The following is a 24876-nucleotide window of genomic DNA, read 5'->3' on the forward strand; positions in this document are numbered from 1 at the left end:
AAGTAAAAATAATGGACAAAGAGGAGCAAAAGAAAGGGCACTGCCTAAGCTTCACGCTGAATAAAGCATTCTTTCCAAGAGACTGAAATACATGGAGCCTGAGCACAAGGAAGACCTCAGAGAAGCACGGTAAGAGCGCGTCACAGTATGGGGTCTGAGAGGGTCTAAGCCGTCCAACGTGAGCGCGGAGCTCTGAGATGCACTTGAATCGTGGACTGGGCAATGTGAGCTGATGTGACTCATGCACTACACCAAAGGGGTGAGAACGAGGGCGGTAAAGAGAAGCGGCTGGAGTGACACTCACAGCAGAGGAAGAAACAAATGGTGCGCTCGAAGCCATGCTGTCAGAAGTGGGAAGAGTTCGAAGCTATCCCAAGATGTCTGAAAGGAGAGGAGACGGTGGTCCAGAGCAGCCAATGTGTGTGCTGCCTTCAAGAAAAAAACCGACTCTCCAGGTCCCACGGACACTGGTTCCAAAGTGACGCTTACGTCGGGAGACACCAAGAAACATGGTGCCCTCATTTAAAGTAGGAGCACATGGAGGTCGGGTGATTAGTGGAGTTTTGGTTGACACCTGACTCACTGGGAGGTCCGGCTGGTTCCCAAACTCACCTTTGGCTACACCCCCAGTCCCAGAATGTATAACTGGGATAGATACAAGAGTTCTCACATTGGTTCCCTGACCTGTGAACTATTATGAACAAACAGAACTATTGTTATGGCTGGAAGGGCTAAATGAAAGATTTTAGAGTTGCCTCTGCCGAAAGTATCACATCTCTGGAGGAATTACAAACATCGGCGCCACCATCAAGGACCTGAGAGACACAGGGGCGGTGGCTCCTGTCACATCTCCCTTTAACTCTCCTATCTGGCCAGCGCAGAAGACGGACAGGAATGAGATGTGGGGAATGACAGCTGGCTACCACAAACCGCGTCAAGGAGTGACTGCCACTGCAGCTGCTGCACCAGATGTGGTGGCGTCCTCACTCGAGCAGATTGACACACCTCCTCAGTTACAGTGCGCAGCTACTGATCTAACAAACGCCCTTTTCTTGGTGCCTGTCCACAAGGACCACCAGAGGCGATTTGCTTTCAGTTGGCAAGACCAACAGCATACCTCTACAGTTTCAGCTCAAGGATGCATCTCTTTCACCCCGTCTCTTCCGGAAATTACCACGGTGGCCCCGCTATATTCACGGCGTTGGGCTGATTGAAGTAAGTGAGGAGAAGGTAACAGCCAGGGTGATCTCACTGGCAACACACGTGGGAATCAGAGGATGGGAAACAGATCCAACCAAAACTCAAGGGTCTACGGCCTCAGGGAGATTCTTGGGCGTCCCGTGGTGCGGAGCCTGCAGAGGTCTGCCTTCTAAGATGCAGGGAAAGTGATTATACATGGCCCCTCACACCACCAGAAAGGAAGCACATTCAGTGGGGCCATCTGTGCTCTGCTGACAGGTGAGGAAGAGTGTGTCTGGTGTGGAGGACATCCTTTTGGGCGTCTCCTGAGGCTCCCATGTCTGGTGATGCAGTCAGTGGGAACTACTTCAGCCTAATCCAGGAAGCATAGCAAAGGGCATGGAACCATCAGGGACAAAGGTATGGGGCTCTTCCCCAGGAAAAGGCCCACGACCTGCTGAAGCGCTTGCAGAGGGTGGACGAGATACAGAATGGGTAGGCGAGGGAGGCAGTCACAAATACAAGTGAAAGAAGCCAAGTGAATGGCTGCAGGGTTACAATTCATAAGAGTGTGGTATCTTTTGTTAAGAATGTGTCTGTACAGACACTTGAGTTTTCTTTCCTCGATTTCTTTATCACGCGACTTAACATCATTTAAGGAAAAATCATGGATTATGAGTTTGAGATACAACCCAAGCCATAGTCTCCCTGCCCAGGTGCCCAGGCCAGCCTACATGAGTATGCAGAGCAGGCACTTGCTCCCTGAGTCAAGCCTGCTTCAATCAATGCCCAGACACTGCTGACAGAGAGACACCTGGCCCAGAGACACCAATGAGGAAAGCACAACGCAGCGGAGTCAGCCTCCTGAGCCAATAGCACCTTGGGAGGGGGTATAAAGCCAGGTCTAACTTAGTTAATAAACGAGTCTGCGGAATGCTCTGCTACTCACCGACTCCCAGCGCCCGAGTCGTTGGTGCTGCGTCTTCTCACCCCTCCCCCAAGGGGTGTCCGAGCAGGGTCACCCGCAACACTCACTCAAGAGGCATTGCTACTTATTTGAAATGTTATAATGCATTTGCCATTGTGCAAGGGATAATTCCATCACATTAGCCGTAATTACCAACTAATTATACAAACAATGCATTTGCAATTGTACATAGTGAGTAATGTCATGTTAGGTGTAGTTATTACCTGGTTATTTGTTTCATTTGGAAATTAAGTATGACATAAGAAGACATCATTGTGTGTCAAGTTGAAATAAGGTAGACATGGAATGGTTATTCTTGTTTGTCCACTTGATAACATCTGGAATTATCGAAAACCCAAGGCTGGGTGTACTTGTTAGAAATTTTTCTTCTTCATTAATTTATTTGTAGTGGGAAACCCACATTTAATCCTGGTCTTTTGAGGTGGGAAGATCCACATTTACTCTGGGCTTCTGCTGGCAGCATAGATAGAAAACATGGAAGAAGTGGACTAAACAACCATAGGATTCTGGGACCTTCCAGTGGTAGGCAGCCATTGCCCAACTAGCTGAACCACATCCTGACATGATAGATAGATAGATAGATAGATAGATAGATAGATAGATAGATAGATAGATAGATAGATAGAATGATAGATAGATAGGTACATAGATAGATACATAGATAGATACATAGATGATAGATAGATTTAGATAGATAGAAAGACAGATAGATAGATGATAAATAGAAGGTAGATAGATGATAGATTGATTGATAGATAGATAGATGATAGAAGATAAATAGATAGGTGATAGATTGATAGATAGATAGATAGAGAGATGATAGATTGATAGATGATAGATATAGATGATAAATAGAAGATAGATATAGATAGATAGATAGATAGATAGATAGATAGATAGATGATAAACAGATTCCATAAGTCTGTTCCTCTAGAGAACCCTTATTAATACAGTTCTCAAGTAAATGAACTCCAATTCCTACCTTCCACAAAAGAAAGATAAACATCTCCTAGCAAAGAAGAGGAGAAGGGAAGAAAATGGAAGAGGAAGGTGGAAGGAGATAGAGGAGGAGGGCCAGAGAGGAGGAGGAGGAGGAAGGGGCTCTGGTGGCAGCAGTTGTGGATTTGGCAGCAGCAAGGAATGAACATCCAGGCTCCGTGCAGCAAACCTATAGTGCCAGCACTTGGGAGGAGGAGACAGAGAATGACCTGTTCAAGGTCAGTCTCCTACACTAAAGAAATCCAAGGTCAGCATGGGCTAACATGAGACTATGACCCAAGAAATTAGAGCAGGGAGGATCTCAACTATATTCTATGTAAGAGAAAAGCACTTTAAATACAGTGGTACAAGCAGGTTAAAAATAGATGGAATTGATATAGTGTTGTTCAAACAAAAGCAAAGGAGACCAGAAGTGCTACATTGTCTGGCAAAACAGACCTCAGAGCAGAGAGGGTGTGTCACTGTGAGCTATTCCTCTATTTCACCTGGAGTTGTAAGAACAGGCATCTGTATGACCCTCACGAGAACCCAAGTTCTAGAGAGAATGTTTCGATGCTGCTGCATTTCTTTACACGGTAATATTCATTGAACAACTCACCACACCCACGGGGACAAAAAAGGAAAGGAAAGGAAACTACTGAATGAGAGAACGTCCTGTCCTTGGAAGGGGCATTGTCCTACAAGCAAAGGGAGCCATGTGGCTCGCATGGAACGTGCAGTTAAATGTGTTGTGAGTTTTCACTCCTGAGACAAGTGATCGCCGTGTTTCTCAAGCTGACCTATTCAGCCAGGCTGACCACAAACTCTGGAATCCTCCTGTCTCTATTCCCCAAAGCTGAGATTACAGACATGCCACGTAAGCAAAATTTAAAGGGACACAGATGAGCATCTTCTTAAATATATCCAAACTGACAACAAGCATATCAGAAGGTGCCCAGAATCACCAATCCTCAGGAAAGAACAAACAACAAGGTGCTGCTCTCACCAGAGATGGCTGCCTTTAAAACAAGAACAGAGTGCTGGGGAAGAAGAGGATAAGGAGGAAATGAAGACCCCTGAGGGGATGCAGCCTGAGGTGTGAGATGTAATGCAACTTCTTCATCAAAACCGGCACAACACAAAAACAATATATGTGCTCCACAGTTGATTAGAAACTATATGTATAAGCCACGCGTTGATGGCGCACGTGTTTAATCCCAGTACTCAGGAGGCAGAGGCAGGCGGATCTCTGTGAGTTCGAGACCGGCCTGGTCTACCGAGCAAGTTCCAGGACAGGCTCCAAAACAATGCAGAGAAACACTGTCTTGAAAAACCAAAAAAAAAAAAAATATATATATATATATATATGTATAGTTTTATTGTAGGGATTAAGAAACATATAAACCTCTAATATATAATATTGATATGTGTTATATATATGTGTGTGTGTGTGTGTGTATGTGTGTGTGTGTGTGTATATATACATATATACACACCAAACCTACTTGATGTTAAGAAGTATTGACAGCCCTGAGAGGTGGCTCTGACCTGGGATGACCAGGAATGAGCCTTCCAGGGACGTGAACCAGGCATGATGGTTGGGGATGAGTAAAATTTCATTAAGCCTGAGAGTGAAAAGCTGTGCCCTTTACCAGAACTATTAAAAATATGAGCATAGGAGACAGTGAGAGAATCCTAAATGAGCACAAAATAGTATGAACTGTATTTCAGGTTCTACTGTAATCCACAACTGAGAATACAGAGATGGAAGTGTGACACCATGTGAGCATAATAAATTCAAAGCAACGCTGCCCTGCCCCCATTTATCACAATTAGAAAAGGAAAAGAAAACTCTACATTTTCACAGCACACAGGAGATACCTTTAACATTGATGGCTAACTCAAAAGTGTCAATACTGAAAATATCTTCTTTTAGAACTTTAAGATGATCTGCTACTATTCCATATTAAATATGGTGAAATTGGTTAAGATTAATTAATTTTAACATTTACCAAACTTACAAAATTATATCTAGTCTATTAGCATAAAGAATAAATTGTTCTTCGAATTGAAAACCTAGAGCCGGTGCAGCTAACTTACTGAATTCCTGTTTTGTGTTATCTTACTAGCATTTGAGGTTTCTGGAGGTTTTTTGTTTGTTTCTTTGTTTTAGATTAATTGAGGAATTTTACTTCTTTGGTATTTTTACAAAGTAACACAAAAGGCTATATTTTGTTTTTTGTTTTCTTTTTCTCCCGCACTCTCCTTCCCAAAGACCCTACCACATCCCCTCAAACTCCTTCCATATTTGAAATATTAAAAAGAGACTTGACTCCTTATACTTTACAAATTCTTTAAAAGGAACTAAATTAAAAATCTGTGTAACTTGTTCACTTAAAAAAACAAAATGAAGACATTGAAGTACATCATTTGAAAAACCTCAATATTACTATTTTATGTGTAATAACTGAAAATGTATTATAGTAGCTTAAATAAACATGTGTATATGCTTCAGCATATTTCTTGGGGCAAATATAACAAGCTTAATAAAGAATAAAGATTAGACTATATAACAGATCCATCTCAACTGTGCTTCAAATTATACTACTTTAAAAGAGTGAAGTATTTACACTTACTATACAAATTCTGGTTTGAAAACCAGACTAGACTACTAGTGTATTCTCAGAAGAAAATCTAATTTAGAAAGTTAATTTCAAATAATTAAATATTCATGAACATTCTAAAGTAACTATGTAATTGGTTTAAAAATAAACCATAATTAGATAACCAAAAATTGAAAAGCAGGAAATGATTAAAAATACAATCATATCAATTTTAATTACTGTGTAGTAAGCTACACAAATGAGTCATTATTTTATTGAAATTTGATTAAACCAACTAAAATCTGATCAGTACATATATTGGTCAATCTTAAATTTACGTTTTGTCACTATGAAAATGTATGAATTACATGGAGATATTTCTAAAATTTTTTAATGAATGTAGAAATCTCCTTTGTAGAATGTAAATCTCTTGAATTAGTTTGAATGAAAAGTTTACAGTAATACATTAAGTATTAACTTCTATTTAAGTGTTAAAATAAATTACAAATGAAAACTTTATCTTTAAACACATGATTTTAAAACGAATTCACTGTTCATGAAACATCAACACAGGAATTAATATTCAAACATTTCTAATTGTGATGCTTAAGTTGACAATTGTTACCACTGTTTCAATCTCTAAAACATAACACTCTAGAATGGGGTTAGTATAAATGACTTGTTCAATAAACTAATGTGAATTCAGTTTCGTCAAGAATAAAGGAATAAGTAGATACCAAATGCCAAAAAGTATTTCATCAAAGGACAACTTAACAGCAGCACGAAAACATTTTTAAAGATTTCCTAGAAATGAATCTCAAGGCTTCAGTAGCCTGCCAAAATAAGCACACTGAAGATGGCATGCAAAAGAAATACGATGGGTGCCTTGCTCAGACATCATCGGAGCAGCTTCCTCCTATGGGACATAGGAACAAACACAGGGACCCACAGAGAGATCCGATGCAGAGAGTGGGAGACCTATAAGGCGCGTCTCTATCCAATTCCTCCCCGCAGTGCTCGGTGAACCTTGCAGGTGGAAAGAGTTTATTACCAGAGGAGATGAATAACACCAGGAGAGCAAGACCCTCTAAATCCACATCAGAAAGCACACACAGACAGTGAGGAGGCGAGCCCAAGCCTGCAGGGGGGGTCCTCTGCCTATAGCTATAGCTTTTAGTGTTTTTATGGGGATCCTGAGTGTGCAGACGAGTGGGTCTCTATTTCTTGTGCCTTCTCTTGGGCTCTTTTCCTTCTGCTTGCTTGTCCAGTCCAGTTCTAATTTGTTTGTTTTTGTTGTATCTTACTATATTTCTATTATTAACCTTTAGAAGCTTGTTTGTTTTCTAATAAGACAGAAAGGGGTGGGTCTGAATGGGAGGGGAGGGGAGAAGAATTGGGAGGAGTAGAAAGAGAATAAACTAATTAGGATATAATGTGCAAAAAGAAAAAAAAACCCTCCATTTTCAATAAAGGACAAGAAGATGAAATGTAATACATAGAGGACATAAATGAGGAAACCAACTATGAGAGTCAGGGGTCCTGTAAAATGTACCCTACAAGGACTGTTAACCCTAAATCTTAAAGGAAAGATAAATTATACCCAGGATGTATTTTTTTAAAAAGTAAAGATTACTGAAACATATATGATTTCAAGTTCATTCATATGAAGGCATTCCCCATTAATTTAACAATCAGAAAACCCCAACATCCCAGCTGTTTCAAGCATCATGGCGTCTTTCACAATATGATACACACTGAAAAACCTGTAGCACACTCTAGTTGGCTGAACATTACTGGTGTGTCTTAGTGGAATCATTCATTCATCACAGATAATCACACATGGTAACTTGTGGAGGGTCCGTGAATGTCTTACTGCTCAAGACAGTGAATACGCACTGACATGCCATCTCTCCGAACAAAAGCAGCATTCTTTCACCGTGAAAATGCTCAACATCCTTAGAAAAATAAATGCCCTTCTGCTTACCTGTATTTTAATGGGCCAGGAAAAGTTGCTGACGTACACATAAAATGTGATATTCGGATTGCTTCTGAAGTTAAATTTTTCATAGGAAAAGCTATCTCTGTATTCCTTTACGTTTGTCTTAGAAACAATAGGAGTCTCTTCCCCAGATATTGTTCCTCCTAAAATAATAATATGGAGAAATTATTATTGATACTGGGAAACAGGGACCCGTATTAAGTCACAGTGTACAGTGCAGCAACTTCTTACATGTTTAAATCACAAGGACACAGTCACCAAAACTGTGCCACGCTGGCTGCTCTCCATGGAGGCTCCCAAAGTACCTCTGCATACAGGTTTGCCAGAAATACAGCGTAACAGATTCGGTATAAATATCACACTTATTAGTCTTCTGTAATACTCTTGACCCCAGAGGCAGCCCCATTTCTGGTTTTCAAGCTGAACCCTAGGCCGGAAGAAGGAAGCATGTCCCCCCACTACAGTGCCCCCAGCACACATGCCTCCTGCACATATGGTTCCAGAAGGAGAGTTCATTACAGTCAAACCATATTTGCTCATGACTGAATCCAATTAAAAAATGAAAAAAGAATCAATTCATCTGCCTGTCTACAAATTGAACCATCCTATCTTTAAAAAACTAGAAAGAGGCTATCAAATTAAAAGATTATGTAATGCTCAGCTAGAAACCACAATATTGGGCACTCAGTAAATGTTTAGTAAAATTAGCCAAATGGAACAGGGTATCTCCAAATACCTTAGCAAGACCTCCACCTTAACGAACAATAAAAACAAACAGAATTAGCAAACTGAGTGACTAAATGCTTTTCCCAAATTCTATTACAAAAGCAGCTCATGTGCATTCTCTGAGCTCATCACTCAGCAAATGTGCTGAAAAATGACCTTACATATTGACCATTCAATATAACACTTTTATCTTGATCATAGTTATGATTTCTTAAAAATTAATCATTTCAATTTGTGGTCTTTACTATGGCAGACATGCTCACAAAAATGTATTTGCTCTTAGCCCTGATGCCAACCAGAACTAAGATAGAGAAAAAATATAGTCTGTCACTTTTATCAGTAAGTGCAGAGCACTTTTGTTTCGTGTAAATATCGTAGTTGATAATTAAATTGGTAACTTCAGTAATGAATTGAATAATTGAGATCTCAATCTCTTTAGACAGTAAAGAACCAATCTATCTTAATTAAAATCACAACATTTCACAATGTTATCATTTTCCATGCTTGAGTGCTGCACACTGCTTGTTAGCCCTCTAGTTTTAATTGAATAAGGAAGGATGGTATTAAGCCTCCAAGTTACTACTTGCTATTTTTATCAGTAAAAGAACAGAATTATGGAAAACAATTGTATATTTTTATTTATTTAAAAGAATAGCAAATCAGAACAATCTCCATGCATAAACACATCTAGAAGAGACATGACAATTCTTTTTACCTGTTGAGCCAACCGACCATGTGATGTTGAGATTAAAGTTGTTGGAAGCATTAATCGAAATGTCCAAATTTTTGTTTGACTATCAAGAAAAAAAATTAATGTTAAAAAGGCAGAAATGTGTTAAATGCATATTAATCAACCAACTGATTTAATTCTACCCATTAACTACCTAAAACTGCGTATGATATAAATAAATATTCAATTGAATAAACACATAGTGTTTATGCTTTTAATGAAAATATGATAAATCCAAAGTTCCTCATTTATCTTCATTAATAATTTTGCCTTTTGCTTTTATATAATTTCTAAGAGTTAACTTTAAGGACATTGTATATATAACGGTAGTTTGCTATTATTATCATTAGTTCAAGATGTATTTATTCTCTTCCATTTGTTTAAATCATTCTTTACCCAGAGAAAAAGATGGTCTACAAAGAGGACTGGCTGACTAACCTCTACGAAGGGATAGGGTTTTGTGTCTGCAGTAAGTACATGAGTGTCACAACTATTATTTTTATGACTGCAAACCAAGTCTATAATGTATACAAGAGAAAGCGTAAGCCCTTAATTTCACCTTGAGTCAACTCTTCACGTCATGTGCTTTACCTTATTCTGGGTGGGATAAAGATGAGAACCATTAAAAGTTCATAGCAAAATGGTCAGTATAAGCATAAAACTATCCTTACTTTTTTAGTTTCTCCTCTACAAATTCAAGGTTTAGTTTCTGGGGAAATACAAGTACCCTAACTAAATCCCCAAGCCCACTTAGGGATGATGTTTCCTTGTAGGGCTATATGCAGAGCTGTGATACCACGGTTAATCCAGAAAATAATGGCATCGGTCCTGTAGACTGCTGGTGGTGATGGGGGAGCTCATTGAGACTGCATGGCACAGAGGCCCACTCTGTAATGGTTCACATGAAAGTGCCAAGCAGAGGCAGTCTGCAGCGAGATACAACTGAGATCTGTCATAAAAGCAAAAACGTTGGAAGTCCACAAATGAGAACAGATCTGCTTATTCTATTTTACAGGGCAAATTAAAAAGCTATCATCAACAAGTTCTTTTAACTTTAGAGATCGTCCTGGGTGAATTGCTCTTAGTTAACAGGATGACACAAGAAAAATCGTCCAAGTGTCCCAGGGGATGCTTCTCATAGAAGCCTAGCACCAGGGGTTCCTCTAGGATGTTGGTAAAAGAAAAATGTGGACAAGACTTTGTTAAACTTGTGTTATCTTTTAAATTCACTATTGGTAATATAGATGCTTAATCGGCATAAGTTTGTAGAATTACATGATAGTGAAACAGGCATTTGTGTAACTCAGTAAAACATTAGATTGGGACAAAGGTCAATGGAAACCAATGATATGCTTGACTGAAGATGAATGTGAGTTTGATACAGCCTACCTCGAATTCTAGTATTCCTTAAGTTTTCTTTTCATGAAACTTAGATGAACTTGTGAGTCAGAGAATTGCCAAGTTTGTTTTTTGATTGATACTCTCCCATTAAAATTATATATTCATATGCTTATTTGTAACAGAATTTATACTTATACACTTTAAATGTAGAAAATTCTTATTTACAAGTAAAACACAAAAATTCAAGGTAAATAAGAATTTTCTGAACCAATAAGTATATGAGATTACCATAAGTATATGAATATATGATTGAATATGAGATTACCATAAGTATATGAATATATAATTGAAACCAGGAGATTACCAATCAAAACCACTGACTTGTCACTTGTCTGAATCACAAGCACATCCAAGTTTCATGAAAAGAAAATTCCAGAGCTTCAGAAGCATCTACAGAACTCCTCTTCTATGCCACACTTCTGAGGAGTTAGATCGCAGGGATGCCTGGGCAGTAGAGGCAGACACTGCAGGGGGTGACGCCCCCTCACCTGCTCCGGGTTTGCAATGAAGTTGATGGCGGTGTGGTGGCGGTCATCCTCCTGCAGCAAGCTGAAGGTGAACTGGTAGTCAATCAGGAGACTATCTGTGGGGAAAGGAGAGTCCTGACACACTTGAGAAAGTCGCTATGAAAATTAAGAGCTGGGCAGACTACACCGCACAGGGGACTAAATTCATCATTGAATGCTAGCAGCCTATTCAACTATAGTAAGATACAAATCTTCATCATTAAGCAACAAAAACATGATAAGGAAGGCTCAGTTTACTGTAAATTAAATAAACAACAATTGGGCTGCACATGTTTCCTATAAAGAAAACAGTCAACTACACAATTTTTCAGGTAAAACAGGAGACACTCCATCTATCCTCGGAATTTCAGAAATCACATTACTGTATCTTTAGGGGGATTATAAAAACTAAGTAACTGGAATTTGAAACACAGACCTTAATGCCATTAACTTAATACGCTCTAAATTTTTCACTGAGTGGAGTACAGACCAAAAGGATTACAATTTAATGTAAGTTTTGAATTTATACAGATGGATACATTTGAAAGTATCTTTTTATACTGAATGATTGAACCATTCCTCTGCATCAAGAAAAAAGGGTATAAAGAAATAAAGGAATATAAAGTGTGACATATGAATGTCTAGTGTTGTAAAATACAAATTATAACAAATTGACAAGAAAAGTATCCTGGTGAGTAAACCTAAATATTCACATAAAGGATGATGTATGAAAGACAAATTAATAATATAATTAAAATAATCTAGTGTCCCTCAACTGATGAATGGTAAAATATGGTTTATTTAGGAGTATATTACTCAGACATAAAAAGAAATGAAGTACCGACATCTACTCCCCAAGAAATGAGTAAAACTAAAAAGTACTGTACTAAATTTTTTCAAGGTTGTTACAAACGACCACATATCTCATTATTGCATACACACGATATATTTTACAGAGACAAATCAACAAAACGGTATCTAAGATCTACATAAAGGAGAACCGGGTGCAACTGTTAAAATGCAGGAGCCTTAGCTGCAGAGGATGAAGACAGCACAGAATTAGGAACTCTCTCTGTGGACCAGGCTGGCCTTGAACTAGCAGAGGTCCGCCTGCCCCTGCCTCCCGAGTGCTGGGGTCAAAATGGTGGAGGCTGAATGACTCTGTAAATGAAGAGAGCCTGCCGAGCCGTGCACTTTAACTACTGCGTCAAGGACAGCTCAAATAGTGACAGCTACAGACACACAAGTGTTCCACATGTATGTGCATGTATGTGTATGCACACACACACACACACAAATTACTTACAAAGAAATACTAACAGTTTGTCAGCTTGACACACGCTAGGGTCAGCTGGGAAAGGGGAGCCTCAGTGAAGGCAACGCCTCCATCATGCTGGAATGTAAGGCAAGTCTGTGAGGGATATTCCAATGCCTGATACAAGAGGGTCCCGCCCATGGTGGGCAGTGCCTCCTCCTCAGTTGGTGACCCTGAGTTGTACCCTACAGCAGGCTGAAGACACCATGTCTATCCAAACCAATGAGCAGTACTTTTCCATGGCCTCTGCTTCAGCCCGTACCCCCAGATTCCTGTCCTCACTCCCCTAGTGATGGGCCACAACTGGAAGCCAAGCAGCTTTTGGTCTTGGAGTTTAACACTGCGACAGAAACACTAATTAGCACAGGCATCAATCACTCTTACACAAAAACAGAGATCAAAAGACAGGATGGAAAGCCGTATTATTCACGGAAAGGTATACTCAGTAATGCTTTTCAAATTCAAATGCAATGATAATTTTTAAGGGGCTAACAATAAATGACACATCCATCTTTCTCATTAAAATATAAAATTAAATTTAAATCATTTCCTTTTATGCAACAACTGAAAATATATATATATGACACAGAAGTATTGATACAAATTCAAGGTCAATTTTGTGATATGTATATTTCTCCTCTTGATTAAGTATTGTGCTTATACTGATCTTTTAAAACATAATGCATAATTGAATACAGACTATAGATAGTTACTTATATTAGTCAGAATTTATAGCTAAGTAAGTTAGGTTTTCTAGATATACAGAGATATATTTGAGATAGATAGTCTTCAAACCTTTCAAAGACCTTCAGAAAATGGCATTTAAAATGGTTTAGGGTTTTTCTTGACAATGAGAAATGTCTGCTCCTGGCACATCAATTATGTCTGAGAGGAAGGTGGGCATTGAAGAAACTCGTTATGGAGTTTGCTTTCAACATGGCAAGATTAGCCATTTGGGCAAGAAACTGCTCTTGCCTAGACTTCTGAACTGTTGCTGTATAAACTGGATATGCAGGACCCACAGGAAAGTGACTGCTGAACTCAAACAGTCCTTCAGGGTTCCTGCTTCATGGAAGAGTCTACGAAACTTTCTGCAGGACACAGAAAAATGACTGACAGACTGCTGATGCAGATGGACAGTTTGAAATTTCCTGCTTTGCTGAGAAGTCTTCCAGACACAATGTGGCCTATGGGCTGAAGATGGATACCTCAACATTACAGAGAAACTTCAGGTGACTGTCCAAGCAGCAAGATGTCTCTGTCAATCCTAGTGTTTATACATTATCCTTCTGTGGTCTTTGATGGAGTTGAAGACAGATAGTTAGAATTATAGTTTTCCTTAGTTATGATAAAAGATAAGCTACATTTAGAACTTTAGACTCACAAGGATGGGATGGATGATATTTCTTTAAATCTTGCTGAATGTTGATAGACAAAATATTGTAACTGTGTTCTTACTTGATAACTGGTCTGTTATATATAATTTGACTATGTTAAAGTTAAGACCTTTCTTTTTGTTTAGACAGAAAAGAAGAGATGATGGTAGAAGTCCTGTATATTTGTCAATAAGACATTGTTGGCCAATAGGGAAGCAAGATAGGTGGGACTAGGAGTCCAGGAGGACTCTGGGTAGGAGAAACACAGGGAGTCATCATGTAGCCCGCCAGAGATGTAAGATGTCCATCCGGTAAGAGAAATACTAGATGGGTTAAATACTTAAGTCAGAGCTAGCCAGTAAGAAACAAGCAAGGCCAACAGCTTTATAATTAATACAGTGTCTTGTGTGTTATTTGGGGACTACAACGAGGCAGAGGCCAGACGACTGGTGGGGAAAAACCAAAGCGGCTGGCAAGGAAAAGGCTTCTCTCTATACAGAAGGGCTGGAGAGCTGGCTCAGAGGGTAAGAGCACTGTCAGCTCTTGAGGAGGACCCGGGCTCCAGTCACAGCGTTTCCAGGGAGGCTCACAACTGTCTGTAACTCCAGTTCCAGGAGCTCCCATCCCCTTCTGGCCTCTCCAGGCACTGCACACAGATGGTGCACATAGTTAAATGCAACACGTACACACACATAAAAATACCTTAAAAGGAAACGACACATTCATAAAAGGAACTAAATTGTAGATTTAAACTTAGAGAGGGTAGTTATATAAAGGTGATTAACAAGAAAAGCATCATCTTGCTAAATCTATAGCAAGACTGTTTGCTGAAGGTGATATAAAAGAGCTGCAGTAAGAACTAAAACAACAAATCATACACAGATAAGCATGTATAGCTCTCATCTCAGCGAGGGGTTTATTATGCTGTGATCAGGTCTGACCCATACATAAAAGTGTATGTTTTAACTGTTGTACAGCTAGGTAGACCTAAATTTATATATAGAAGAGTACTTGACTTTTGAATGCTAATCTATATCCAGAAACTTGACAGCCATTGCTATCATTTCATACAATCCATCTGAAGATGTTTCTATTTCTTAACAACTGTATCATTTATAAAATAAACAAAAACATTTTATGGTTAGAATACATGTAACCATAATTTATATTTCTAATAATTATGTTCTGGAGAACTTTGACTTTTTTTGTTTTGTCTGTTTTTCTATTAATAATTGTAAATGTGTGCATGTTAAAATTTTGATTTGTATTACAGTAATTTATATTGGGGTTTCATCAACTTGCTATCCCCATGTTAGGATTACTTCGCTGCCTGTGTATCAGACGCAGGAAGTACTGGAATGCACTGCATTCCATGTCGATACTAAAACTTTGCCATGAAAGGTGGAGACACTTTTAAACTAAAGACTTTAAAACAGGAAACGTAAGTTTTCAATGTATATCAAAAAATATATTTAAAAAGCCTAGATGCGCAAATAGGAAAAATACTTTGGGTTTAATATTTCTTTTTAAATTGTCATTCATGCTCATAGAAAAAAATTCCCATTGATTCACCCCAAAATGAAAATTTTAAAGAATGTCACAGCCATGTGTTTTGCACAATTATCCAAACAAAACAACAGTATGCTAAAGTCCTTGTGCCTCAAAAACTACAAAAAGCTGAAAAGAAATACATAAAAACTGAATGAACTGAAATAAAACTAAAACAGTTGACAGAATCTCACAAATATCACAAATAACTGATTTACACATGGACTCATTTAACTCATCATTAATCATAAAGTATCAGATTGGAAAAGCACAGGATTGATTCATGTTCCGCTTCTAAGTGTCATGCCTTGCCTGTGGGAGGAGGGCAGAAAGCATGAAAGAATACACACCGGAAAATATTCACAAAAACACATAGGTGTCAGCAGGCATAGAAAGTATCAACAGGGCATGGCTGTTCCCAATTACAAAAAGGTGCATAGTCTACCCACTAAAATCTGACTTAATACAGCTACAGAGATGCAGCAGATGCCGGGCATCAGGCCCCAGGAAGCTTTCTACCACAAAGAGAAGAAGAAAGCCTAGATAGTCTAAGATCATAAAACAGGATGTTCCCTTTGGATTCATATTTTAGATCAATGTAATAATGACTAACAGCAATTTTCTTTGGGGAGAATCATTAGGGATTTTAATTTGTCTTCTATCTTTTTCTGGAATGAATATGCATTTCCTCTATTGTTGAAATTTAAAGCAGGGGGGGTTAAAATGAATATACGGATAACATTATTCTCTTGAACACTGATCTTTAACACATTTTCATATACTATACTTACATGATTAACAGTTATATTAACATAGTTACAATCACTTCCAAATATGACATCTCATTTCTAACTTGTATGTTTCTTAGATATAGGCAGACACAAAGGTAACTCATACAGATACAGACTCTCGTCCGAGGGTAATGTGATGCTCAGAGTAAAGCTGCCAGCATTTATAACTAGTCATCACTGGACTGGAGTCCACTTTTACAGATGAAGATTTATACACGAAAGTGAACGATGAGTAAAAAAAGCTACATAGCTTTGGATATTATCTGACATCCATGGCACGTTTACAGCAAGTTTTACTTGACAAGATTCACAAGACCTCCAAACATTTTGTAAAACAGCCTTAATCAATGAACAAGCAGACATGGCTACATTACATGCCTGTTCATTTATTCACAATTTACATGTGTGTACTACCATTAGGTCTGCTATGCAGGCCATATATTCCTATGTGTGGAGATCCAACAAAACAAGTTCCTGTGCACTCAAAATTTCATTTTATATGGAAAAAAAATGAAACTAAGTGTGTAAGTGAGACAATCTTCAAGAGAGAAAAGTAGAGAAAGTAAAAGCTACAATCAAATATAAAGTTGGGCATTAAAGATTCTAATACAACCAAAATTGTCCCCATAAGTGAGTCGTCTTTGCAATACTGCAATGCTCTTTGCACAAGTCAAAACTGGGAAACTTACAAGGGAGAGGTATGAGGGAATTCACAAGCCTAGAGCAGGAAATTCAAAATGCCGGCCTGAGCCAACATCTGATGAAGACCCTACGATGCATCACCCAGGGAAAGGAGTAGATGCATTCAGTCCTGTCTGTCTGCTGCATCACATATTCAGTGGTAGAAGCAGCCTGGAACTGAATTCGCTACCAAGGCCAGTTCCAGGCCAACAGGCCAGAGCCTACTCAGAGAGCAATTCCCATTAAGCCCTCAAAAAGTCATTCACAAGACAGAACACACAGTCCAAAACAAGAAAAGTTTTGCATTTGTATCTAAATCAAAAAAAAAAAAGAGCTGCCTCAATAGGTATGAGGATTAACTCAAGTTTCAGTATTCTCCTTGTTTTATGTGATGAAGCCTTCTATGGTATTAAGACTAAAATTTGCCTTTTAAGTTAATTGCTACAATAATGTGTTCAAAATATTTTATTTTGTGCATCCAAACAAAAATATTAAACCTAACAAATATATACTCATTAATGTTTCTCAGTCTAAGACCTGCACATTAACTGGATAAATCAATGCCAACTAAAAGCCTACAGTGAGATGAATGGTAAGGCAGTTTGCTTTTAATAACACAAACTGAAGCAAAATTTACTGATTAGCAGAGCTGAGCACTTTAGTAGAAAAGTGATGGTTTTCTAAACAGTTACCAAGTGAGTACCTCAAAAGTTATCCTGAATTCTGAATAACAATATAAGTAACTAAAATATACCAAAATGTCAACTACTTGAAAACTAGAGTAAAACACGCGGCTGCTCCTCAGGTACCAACATAAAGAGTGGATGGATGCGCAGAGGATCACAGAGCGACTTTACGAAAGCTAACTAACGCTAGGCGTTCAAATTCAGTATCGAAAAGCTTCATAGATTCAGTCTTTCATTCAAGCTTAAAAAGGCTTCTCTTTTGTTAAAGTGTTTAGGATTTTTAACATTCACGTAACCCAAAAGTACCTATCTCTGTGGATGTGTGTTTTTAAAAAGCTGAGGGTAAATTCAGTAATTCAGTATTGATGGGGACTGACAGCTTTCTCACAGATTGTGGTAGGGATTTTAAAGGAAACGACCGCGGCTGTAAAGTAAGCAGGGCGACATTGTTGAGTTATTCTCTGTTGTGCTGCACCCCATTGAACTCGGTGTCTTCAAGCTGCAGCGAGGACTTGCAGCTCAAATTCTGGTTTAATCGCAAAAATCGGAAAGTTTCTGTTTACACCCCATTGCCTTCCAAAAGTTTCCTCGCTCTAATGTGTGCTAACAATGGCAACACTGCCATCTAGTGTGTTAGGACAGCTCTCCAACATTTTTACTAGAGAACACTGCCAAACAGTCCCCTGTGGGTAATGAGTGATAATAAGTGTAATGGGATACACTTTCAACGGGGTATGGCACTCAACACCTGTAAATCCCCGTGCTCCAGGAAGACAGAGACAGTGCGTTTAAAGAAATTCTGACAGAATATGCCAAAGGTACTAGAACTAACTAAGGGTACAAACAATTACAAAAATCAATTATATCATATATATATATATATATATATATATATATATATAAAGGTAAAAGAAGTAAAATATTCCCAACAGTTTTGAAACAAAATACATGAGGACTGTCGTAGCCAGGGTTTCTATTGCTGGGATGCACACCATGACCAAAGGCAACATGGGGAGGACAGGGTTCGTTTTGCTCACACTTTCACACTGTAGACCGTTCACCATGGAAGTCGGGTCAGGGTTTCAGTACTGCGGGAATCCGGAGGCAGGAGCCACTGCAGACATCACGGAGATGTGCAGCTTACTGGCTGGCTCAACCTGCTTTCTTATAGCACCTAAGACCACAGACACAGGGTGGTCGGGGACCCACAGTGGATCCTCCCCCACAGAGTACTACATAAGAACGTGCCCTAAAGGCCTGCTGCACCCCAATCTTAAGGACACATTTTCTCAGTTGAGGCTCCCCTATCAGTTGACTCTAGCTTGTGTGGAACAGACATAAAACTAGTCAGCATAGGGATAAATCTGGCAGAGAGACAGATACATAATTAAAACTATAAAATATCTCTAAGATAAATGAAAGAAAATTTAGAAAGAAAAAGACACGCCGTTTCCTTAAGTAAAAAGACTTAAATTTCCCCCAAATTCACCTATAAACTCCTCAAAATTCTAAAGAAGCGTTTTCATAGCTGCTTCTCAGAATACCACATTCATAAGTAGAAATTTTCATTTAAATTCAACTCGGGCCTCTCATCTGACTCGCGCATACTGAATTTGTCTTTTCTGGCCTGGATTATCTCACTTGGGATGGCTGTTTCAGGCTCCATCCATTTACCTGAAATTTTAATAATTCTTAACAGCTAAAAAGCATCCCATTGGGTGATGGACATCTAGGCTGCCTCCAATGGCTATTATGAACAGAGCAGCAAGGAGCACGTAGGAGAACGCGTCCCTGGACTTAAGGTCTGGAATACTTTGGGGCGTATGCCCAAAAGTGGTACAGCTGGGTCTTGAGGAGCTGGAATCCCAGTTCCTGAGGAACCTCCACACTGATTCCCACAGGGGCTATTCCAGTCTGCACACGCATCGACCAGCAACAGCTAAGTGCCCCTTCCCACCCTCAAGCCCACGTGCTGACATAGGTTTTACTAAACTTGGCCATTCCGACTGATGTTGAGAAAAGAAAATGCCAAACCTGTTTTAAAATCCCAGCCCTGACCAAGAAGCTGTGTGCCATGGACACTCGCGGGGACAGGAGGAGCAGTTTCCTCCAATGCAGCATATCTGCATATCTCTTCCACACTCCTGGAGCCTGCCCCGGAGCAGTTGGAGACTCAGAACAAACGCCCACCTTTTGGTTTTCTATTTGGGGCTTTTTGTTTTGTTTTGGACGCTTTTTCTTTGTCTTCTTGCTTTTGGTCTTTGTTCTGATTTTTGGTTTATTTTGGTATTTTTTGAAAGGAAACAAATATGAAGTTGGGTAGAGAGGGAGGTGGGGAGGGTACAGGAGGAGTTGGGGACAGGAAGAACATAATCAAAATATACCATATGATAAAAATTAATTTACCAGAAAGTGATCTTTCTAGAAAATTACGTTTTAAAGGGTGAGACATGTCCAGACATGATGGCATGTGTGATACAAAATAGCAGACCTTTAAGACATAATACGATCGTCCTGGCTCGTTGGTGTGTTTGCAGGCTTGTGTGTTTGGATTTGCTAAAGCTGACACAAGACAAAGTCACCTGGGAAGAGGAAACCTCAGCTGAGAAAATGCCTCCATTAGATCAAATCTTTAGAAGTCTGTGGGGCATTTCTTGATTAATGACTGCTTATGAGTGCCCCGCCCACTGTGGGCGGTGCCGCCCTGCAGCAGTCCCGCCCACTGTGGGCGGTGCCAAGCTGCAGGAGCAGTCCTGGGTTGTATAAACATCAGGCAAGACCTGTGGAGAGAGAGCAGGAAGCAGCATCCTCCATGGGCTCCACTTCAGTTCCTGCCTGCAGCAACCTGCCTTGAGCCCCGCCCTAACCTCCCTCAGTGGTGGAGTGTGGCCTGAGAGTTGTAAGTTGAAATAAACCCGCTCCTCCCCAAGCTGCTTTTGAACATGGTGTTTTAACACGGCAAATGAAAGCAAAATAAAACAATCATGAAAACCAATCATTGACTAAAAATGCTAAACAAGAAACATACAGGTGACATGCATGTGTTAAAAGATTGTCGATACTGTTAAAAATGAATGAAAAAAGTAACAGTTAGATTTCTTTGCATAACTACTAGAATAGCTAGAATTTAAGAGGCTAACTGCAAAATCCTGTTGAGAGAGGCAGAAGAGCTGAAAATCTTTATATTCATGGCAAGAACCTGATGGTGCACACACTGTGGAAGGAATTCACCTGACTCTGAGAAGCTAAACAAGCAAATGGAAGTAACTGCCGACAGGAAATCACTGCAGATTTGGAGAAAGAGCAAAGCTGTAACTCATAAACAGTCTATCCTAAATTTTATTTCTTCAAATTTTTAAAATTACATTAAGATTATAGGAGTTTATTTGAACCCTACCTTTTGTTCATGTGCAGAACATGAATAATTTTAATTTATTTATATTTAGTTTACTATTTAGGGTAGGAAAAAATACACCACACACAATTAAGAGAGTACCACAAATAGACATTAACTTTCTTAGCAACAAATTATGGAAGTATAAAGTTTAAGAAGTACGAAGGATAAGACTATTATAGTCTTAAGAAAATTTTAAAATAAAAAAAAAATGGGAACCAGATTAACTAAAATAGTAATGAAGCCATAGCTACTCATTTGCCTGAAGCTAATAATATAAATCAATTACTATGAATAAAAACATACAGCTACTTACAATAACACGTCCCCCTAAGTGGATTACCAACATAGCGGTTTTCAGAGTCGCATCTGTAGAAACACAAAGAAGTCACTCACTACTAAATAATATAAATATGTTAAAGCTATATCATAAATTGAATTTTTAAAAATAAACTTGCAAAGTAATCGAGTGCATAAATCCTAAGGATAAATAACCATGAGTGAACAGAAAACAAAGACCACCAGCCTAAGTGACTGGACCCAACAGACCACCCAGAGACAGTTTGTGACCAGAGTGTCTGGCGACTTACCGGTCTTTACTAAGGCAGCAAGTTCTTAACAGTCATTTTAAGTATGAAAAAGGAAGAACATTCATAAAACCCTATTTCCTTCTGTGTAGTGTTATCTGAAAGTAAAACACCTCCCGGTTTTATGCAACAATGAACCCTTACTTTCAAAAATTAATCCTCAGAGTACATCTATTATCAACCTCTGTCCTACATGAACATAAGTGCACACACATACACACACACACACAGCTGTACACATATGGGAACATACATGAGCACACACACGCATATATCATATATTGGTATTCCCTCTCATGTACGTGTATACATGCACACACACATGATCTAAAATGAAGAGCTTGAATCCGTGAACTGACATTACGTTATTAAAAATGGATACATATGAAATCTAAGTTAAATACTTTGAAACCAATAACAACAGAGAAACTTAACGAATTTTTCAAAAAATTTTATTTTTTCATGTCCTGTTTCCACAATAAAACTGAAATGATTATCGGTACCAGTCGGTCATACAGTGTTTATTTGCATAATTCTATTTCTTGAAATGCCTTTCCAAAACAAAATTTATAAAATACATGTACTGTAAGCAGGGAATGCTGTGGAAGGGAGGAGGATCAGGGAGTTTGCTATAAGACTGAGTCTCCTGCTAATGTCAAATGTCTCATCCACAGCGGCCATGCCAAAGTGGCTGAGAGTCTTACTTAGGGCTTCCACCGCTGTGAGGAAAACCAGGGCCAAAGCAACGAAGGGACGAAGGGGTTTATATGGCTTTCACTTCCAAAACCATTCATCATGGAAGGAAGTCAGGGCAGGAACTCAAACGGAGCCCAAACCTGGAGACAGGAGTTGATGCAGAGGCCACGGAGGGGAGCTGCTTGCTGGCTTGCTCCCCTGGCTTTCTCAGCCTGCTTCCTTATAGAACCTAGGACCACCAGCCCAGGGACAACACCATCCATAATGGACTGGGTCATCCTACATCCATTAGTGGTGTTCACACACGCTGTGAGATCACGAAGGGCAATTTCCTCTAAGCTTTATGGCATCTAACAAAAGCCACGCAAGTTTACGAGTCTTAGAATCGCTAGGCTTCACACTTGAGAGTCGTTTATACATTTATACATTTACACATGGCAGCTTCTCACCAAGCTCCACATTTTCCCAACGGACCACAGCTGTGATTCTCAGGGATCACCCTAGCACATCAGGACACTACCCCACATGCCATCAGAATCGTGGCATGTAGTGCCAAGTGACGGTCATCCAAATCTGAACTCTCATCACGATGTTCCTTACCTAGAGACACTATGAACAGCAAGCACCTTGGATGGGATCACCTCAACAGAGGACAGAAGGACCTGGAGGTGCTTATATTCATAGAGAGTGACAGAGGCAGCCTTAAGGACAGAGCAAAAAGTTCCATGGCGTACGTGTCACATTTTTATTTATCCATTTGTTTGGGCTGTTCCATCTCCTAGATACTGTGATAGCGTACATCCATGTGGCAAGTAGGTAACGTACTCCCTCAGGCACACACCCCAGAGAACAGGTGGGTTATATGACAGCTCTGAGGGTAGCTTATGAGGAAATTCCTTACCAATTTCCTTCATGACTACACAAGTTTACACTCCCATCAGCAGCCAATCAGGGTAATTTTTTCTTCATATCCTTGCCAGCATCTGCCATCATGAGTTTCTCTGATAGTGACGTTGGCTGCAGAGAGCTGGACACTAACACTTTCCTGATGGCTAAGGAGGCTTCTACTTTGTGAAGTGTTTGTTAGCCATCTGTATTTCTTCAACTGTTGAGTCCATGGAGTTGCTTTTGTTAGAAAGTTACCAATTTTTACCATTTATCTTGGGAAAAGGACAGATTGAGCATTGTCATGACTGTGACAATGTGACTACTTTGTATCCTTTTAAACAGATTGTCTTATGATTTGTTTATTGGATACTTCATTCCTTTGTTGAGATTGGGTAGCCAAGACTGGCCTTCAATTCACTATGTAGGTAAGACTGGCTAAATGTGTATTTTAATCACAATACTCATGCTTGGTCTAACAGTGAGGGTCAAGGATTTGTATTTTAATGAGGCTTTTCCTTCTTTCGTCCTTTAATAAGGGGGAGGACAATATTCTCTCCATCTCTCTACATCCATAAGCAGACACTGAAAATGCTAGGACCATGGTTTTTTGTTTTGTTTTGTTTTGGGTTTTTTTTTTCTTTTTTGGTTTTTCGAAACAGGGTTTCTCTGTAATGCTTTGGAGTCTGTCCTGGAGCTCACAGAGATCTGCCTGCCTCGACCTCCCGAGTGCTGGGATTAAAGGCGTGTGCCACCAACACCTGGCAACCATGTCCATTTTTTATGTTTTTTGTTGTTCCTGCTACTACTTCCACTTCATCTGCTGTCTTCTTCAGCTGGCCCAATGTTATTCTTCCCACATAATCCAACACAAGTACACTGTGCTGAGAATGTCTTCATCCTTAGTGAATCCCACCTCAGACGTCACAAAGAACAATTAATGCAGCTGCTGAGAGTTTTGAGACAGATGCCATGAACTGGGGGTTGTTCATTCAAATAAAGGGCATAGACAAATGTAGTGATACACATACACACACACAAGACACACACACACACACAAGACTGTAGCACTGACCACGCCTTTTGGGGTGTAGTCATGGGTGAGGACATGACCAGTTAAAAGGAAAAGGATTGGGGCTTGGAGTCATTAGGGTCATGGACAGCATCAGGTGGCAGGGTCTGCATCCTTGGAGCAGGAGCCTGAGACAGGCATTTGTTTCCTATGCAAGTTCTGTTCTCCTAATAAACTCTACTTCATCTTACTGGGTCAAACATCCTGATTTCCATGCCCATAGACAAATAGACGACTACATGGCCAATGCAAGCAATGACTGGGAGCCAAAAAGAACAAATATTCACTTGGGAAACTTACAAAAATATATGGCATTTCCTGACACATTTAAAGAAAAATGGAATTTATCCTTGAAAGAAATGATTCGTGGTATTCTAGGTCATTAAACATAAGAAATCTGTGTGTTTCACTGTGGTGAATACAATACTAATAGCATGTAAGATATTTTAGCAAAGCCCTCATCTATTTTGCTTACTAATGCCATGCACTAATTTAAGCACAGTTTGCTTATTTAGATGACTATCTCTGCTTCTAATAAAAGCATTTTCGCATATAACCACAATATAACAAATAATTATTTTCAAAGTGATGACCTTATTTTTATTACCTCCAATTCAAAAGTTAAAAATGTACTGAACAGCCACTTGAGATTCCTCTATTGAGAATTGTTTTGACCTGTATCCCATTTTTAATTGGGCTATTTGGTTCTTTGACAGCTAGTTTCTTGAGTTCTTT

At 39.3% G+C, this 24876-nt stretch overlaps 1 protein-coding gene across 5 annotated transcripts in view; it reads right to left on the minus strand.

Moving 5' to 3' along the window:
- Window positions 1–24876, minus strand: part of Atrnl1 (attractin like 1) — a 538539-nt gene that overhangs the window by 389501 nt on the left and 124162 nt on the right. For all 5 annotated transcript variants that reach the window (XM_040742230.1, XM_040742247.1, XM_040742234.1 and 2 more), the window contains exons 21-24: window positions 21218–21270; window positions 11093–11187; window positions 9189–9267; window positions 7733–7890 (exon numbers count right to left, since the gene is read on the minus strand). In XM_040742230.1, the coding sequence (XP_040598164.1) occupies window positions 7733–7890; window positions 9189–9267; window positions 11093–11187; window positions 21218–21270 (385 nt within the window). The remainder of the gene's footprint in view (window positions 1–7732; window positions 7891–9188; window positions 9268–11092; window positions 11188–21217; window positions 21271–24876) is intronic.

Source organism: Mesocricetus auratus, unplaced genomic scaffold (genome assembly GCF_017639785.1).
Source record: "Mesocricetus auratus isolate SY011 unplaced genomic scaffold, BCM_Maur_2.0 Super-Scaffold_4256, whole genome shotgun sequence".
NCBI classification, from domain to species: domain Eukaryota; kingdom Metazoa; phylum Chordata; class Mammalia; order Rodentia; family Cricetidae; genus Mesocricetus; species Mesocricetus auratus.